A 3,870-nucleotide genomic window follows, 5' to 3' on the forward strand; every position below is an offset into this window, starting at 1 on the left:
TCAGGCAGATGGCTTTATGGGCAACATCATAAGCTTGCCAGATTTTTTAAAATATGAAAGGGTTTTCTGCCTCATTAGTACTTCATGGCTGATCATCCACAAACACCTGGTGTTCAGACTTCCTCCTCTTGTGAAAATGCAACCATACATAGTCTTAACTCGAAAGGGAATACATTATATAATCTTTATCCAAAGGACCTAATACTTACATATTTTATAAAGGAACAGGTAAGAAGAAAACCCTTCCTTAATAATCTTGCAATATATGTCTTTAATTGAGGGTGAAAAACTGAAATCAGGATCGATAGGGAAGAGTAGTGGTAGAGGCAAATTAGATACTTTGCTCCTTCTGAATACTCAAACTACTTGGTCCAGAGGGAATCCCAGGTAGGCTTTACAGGCCTCCATTTACATCACCAATATAAGAATGAATAACAAAAATGACAGTTTATTTCTGAAAATAACTATGAATCTCTACGTTTTCTTCCTCATACTTTAGAACTTTGTTGTCATCATCATTCAACACATACAGGTACACCAAGCACCATTGTGTCCTTGCTTAAGGCAGGAATCAAACCATACCTACCCTGAACTATTATGAGGTAAAGGAAAAAATAAAATAGACTTGAGAGGTAGGAGAAACTGAGTTCAAATTTAGCTGCTGTAATTTATCAGCTTTTTAAAAAGATTAATTGTCCCAAGGTTAGAAATTTCAGTTTTTCAATCTGTAAAACAGAGATAACATCTACTCAAATACCTCACAAGGTCAGTAAAAGATGTGTTTTAAAGTACTTTGAAAACTATAGTCATCTGCAAATGTATTGTCACAACTAGAATTTCTTTGGATTTAAATGTTAACACATTATTCTGATATAATTTTGAATTGAGCAATAAAAAATATATTCATTCAAGAATTATTTATTCAGTACTTTTTTGTGTTATACTATAGAGAATATAAAAAAATGATAGTTATCCTTGATATCAGATTTGAGAGTGGTAATATGGGGGGAAAATATGGTTTTGGTTTTTGCTAACACTTATTGAGCATTTTCTATGTGCCAGAAATTGTTATAAATATTTTAATGTAGTAACTCTTTTAATCTTTAAAAACCCTATGAAAAAGGTGATATTTTTATTTATCCTCATTTTACAGATGAGGAAGATAGGCACAAGAAGTTGGAGATCTTCCCAAGATCAGACACCTAGTATTAAAAGTATTAGAGTCAACACACATTCTCAGGCAAGTTAGCTACATCATAATGTTATATTACAGCTCAACTTGGCCAGAAAACACACACCTATCATTAATAATAATAACTAATGCTAATAATATTAAGGCAGTAAATGATAAATGAAGAGATCATCCTGGGTGGGGTGGCCAAGGAAGCCTTCATGATATAAACCCAAAACTATATCCAAACTTGTTTGTAAAATTTAGACAAAAAAATTATATAAAGAACAAATAATAATATGATGTTCCATATGTACTTTTTTGAGCATGCAATAGGTATCACCTGATTGAAATATAACATACATACAAGAAAATACAAAAATTCAATATGTACTTTTAAAATATCTCATTCAGTGGGCTCTCTTTTAAAGAATAGGTTTCCTAATTAAAACAGCAAAAGTTGACTTAAGCAATGTCTACCTATCCATATACAGTCTTAATATAATCCATTTTATTTCAAAGAAATACCATTTAATTTCCATTTTCTTTTGATCAAGACCATTCAATACTGTCCCGTTATAATGAAAAATAACTTGAAATCAAATAATATATGTGCTTCCATAATAAAAAAAAATGACATAAAGCAAATAAATTATTTTCAGTTTATATGAGAAGCACTGTGTTGATTTTCCAGACAGGAAGATGTCCCTCTGGATTTTTGTATTTGCTATTATTTTATATGTAGAAAAACAATTTTGAGAGCCACTTTTCAAATGACATACTAAACATTGGCCAACAATGGTTTCTACTTGTTTCAATTTCCAACACAACATGTGTACTGATTGCTTGTCTTATGTACATATCATGTAACTTACCAAGCGATAGGTCTGGGCCTTTAAAACGTTGAGATCAATAAAGTTTTCTTCATTGTCTGTCTCTTCTTCCTTAGGAAAATAAAAGCATTTCAAAGTTAATAATCATAAAGTTATAATTTAAAAAATGTATTTGTGACTCTCACATATATATTAAGCCCAATATAAAGACTAATGCAAGAAAGGGTATTCAAAAGCCTAGTTAATGTATACAAAATTATTAGCAGCTCATGTGGTGCTATTTAAAATTGGCCTTTTTTTATAGTCACTGAAGAAAAAAAGAAGAAAGGGTGCCACTACTGCAGAACTAGGGATAAACAAATGAAGAACAGAACAAGAAACAGTCTCAAGTAACATATCTGAAATAGACAGATAATGGGAAAACTCAATGGAAATTTTGAGTAACATGACTAAAATGGACGAAATGATAGGTTGACACAGAATACTCTCACCTGCTCCAGGGACCAATCACATTAACGCATATTTTTGACATTTCATCTCCTATATGCTCAAATTTAATAAGTAAATAATAAGTTAAGTTACCAGTACTGCTTGGCCCATGGTCCCTAACTCTATTTAAAGATATGAAATTTTAAATCTATTTAAGATACAAAATACATATTTAAGATATTAACCTTGTATCTTAGATCTTAAGTGTCTAAATGGATAGTTCAGGTAGATTCCAACCAAGTTGGTCCTGAACTCTGGACTAATTAGCATGGGAGGAAAGGTCAGAAGTGACCCTTTGAAAGGTAATCCCTTCCCCAGTATACAGTAAATATGGAGTCTGAGCAGGTTCTGTAAGCATGCAGGACAAAATATTAGCTCCCCTTTCTCTTCAAATGTCTTTGTGGTGACAAGTAACAGTGGGTGAAACAAATTTAACAAAAATATCCCAAGCTTAAAGGATATGGCAATAACACTAATGAAGCTTGGTCCTCAAGTCTCATAAAGAAAAAAAAAAGCAAGTAGGTGTTGTTTGGTGGACACTTTCACATGTAGAGCTGTACGAAAGCAGCAGTGGTAGATTTCAAAGATAATCTTTATCTTCAAGAATTTTAAAGTATGTAAGGCAGTGGTTCTCAAAAGGTGGTTCTGAGACCAGCAGCATAAATACCACCTGGGAGCTTGTCAGAATGCAAATTCTAAGGCTCCATCCTAGATCTACTCGGAAACTCTGGAAGTGAGGCCACCAAAGTAAGATGTGAGGACTATGCTAATCTCTGGGGAACTAGAAAGATTTTTAGTAAAATATAAAATAACATAAATGCAAATTCCATACATTCAAGTGACATTTACTTTGGGCTTGGGGACAGTGAAGCAGGCATAAAGGTGTAGACAAAACTGATCTGTTTACACCTTAAATCTTAAGCACATATGCAGACATGCACCTTTGAAAAGCAGCTCAGTCTATTCTGTTTGCACTAATGATGGTCTACTTAACAACAGTAAATGATTGAAATGCCAATGACTCAATGCCCATGGGAGAAAAGACAAGTTTATAATGCTTTTACAATAATCTAATCAGTACTGTTTACACAGGTCATCAATAAATACTTGTTGATTGTAGTGTATTGAACACTTATAGGCAAAAAGCTTTAATATCTAGGTATTAGGAAAAGGATTTAAGTTACTAAACATTATTGAGAGGGCATTCAAAAAGAATTCGAATATGCACAGACTTAGAAAAAAGTTTTGAAATAGAGGATGCTAATCTCAGTAATTTAGAAGGCACTCAACAATTTCCTATTATTTCTTTGCCTAATATGCATCTTCTTACTTCTCTCATTGCCAGTTAAATACAGCGAGACTATTCTGTGTCGACCA

At 32.7% G+C, this 3,870-nt stretch overlaps 1 protein-coding gene across 1 annotated transcript in view; it reads right to left on the reverse strand.

Annotated features, from left to right (window-relative positions):
- The window catches only part of IFT57 (intraflagellar transport 57), a 49,461-nt gene that overhangs the window by 36,538 nt on the left and 9,053 nt on the right, over positions 1 to 3,870 (reverse strand). The window contains exon 5 of the mRNA XM_006905446.3: positions 2,047 to 2,115. Within this exon, the coding sequence (XP_006905508.1) occupies positions 2,047 to 2,115 (69 nt within the window). The remainder of the gene's footprint in view (positions 1 to 2,046; positions 2,116 to 3,870) is intronic.

This window comes from Pteropus alecto, unplaced genomic scaffold (genome assembly GCF_000325575.1).
Source record: "Pteropus alecto unplaced genomic scaffold, ASM32557v1 scaffold270, whole genome shotgun sequence".
Taxonomy (NCBI): Eukaryota; Metazoa; Chordata; class Mammalia; order Chiroptera; family Pteropodidae; genus Pteropus; species Pteropus alecto.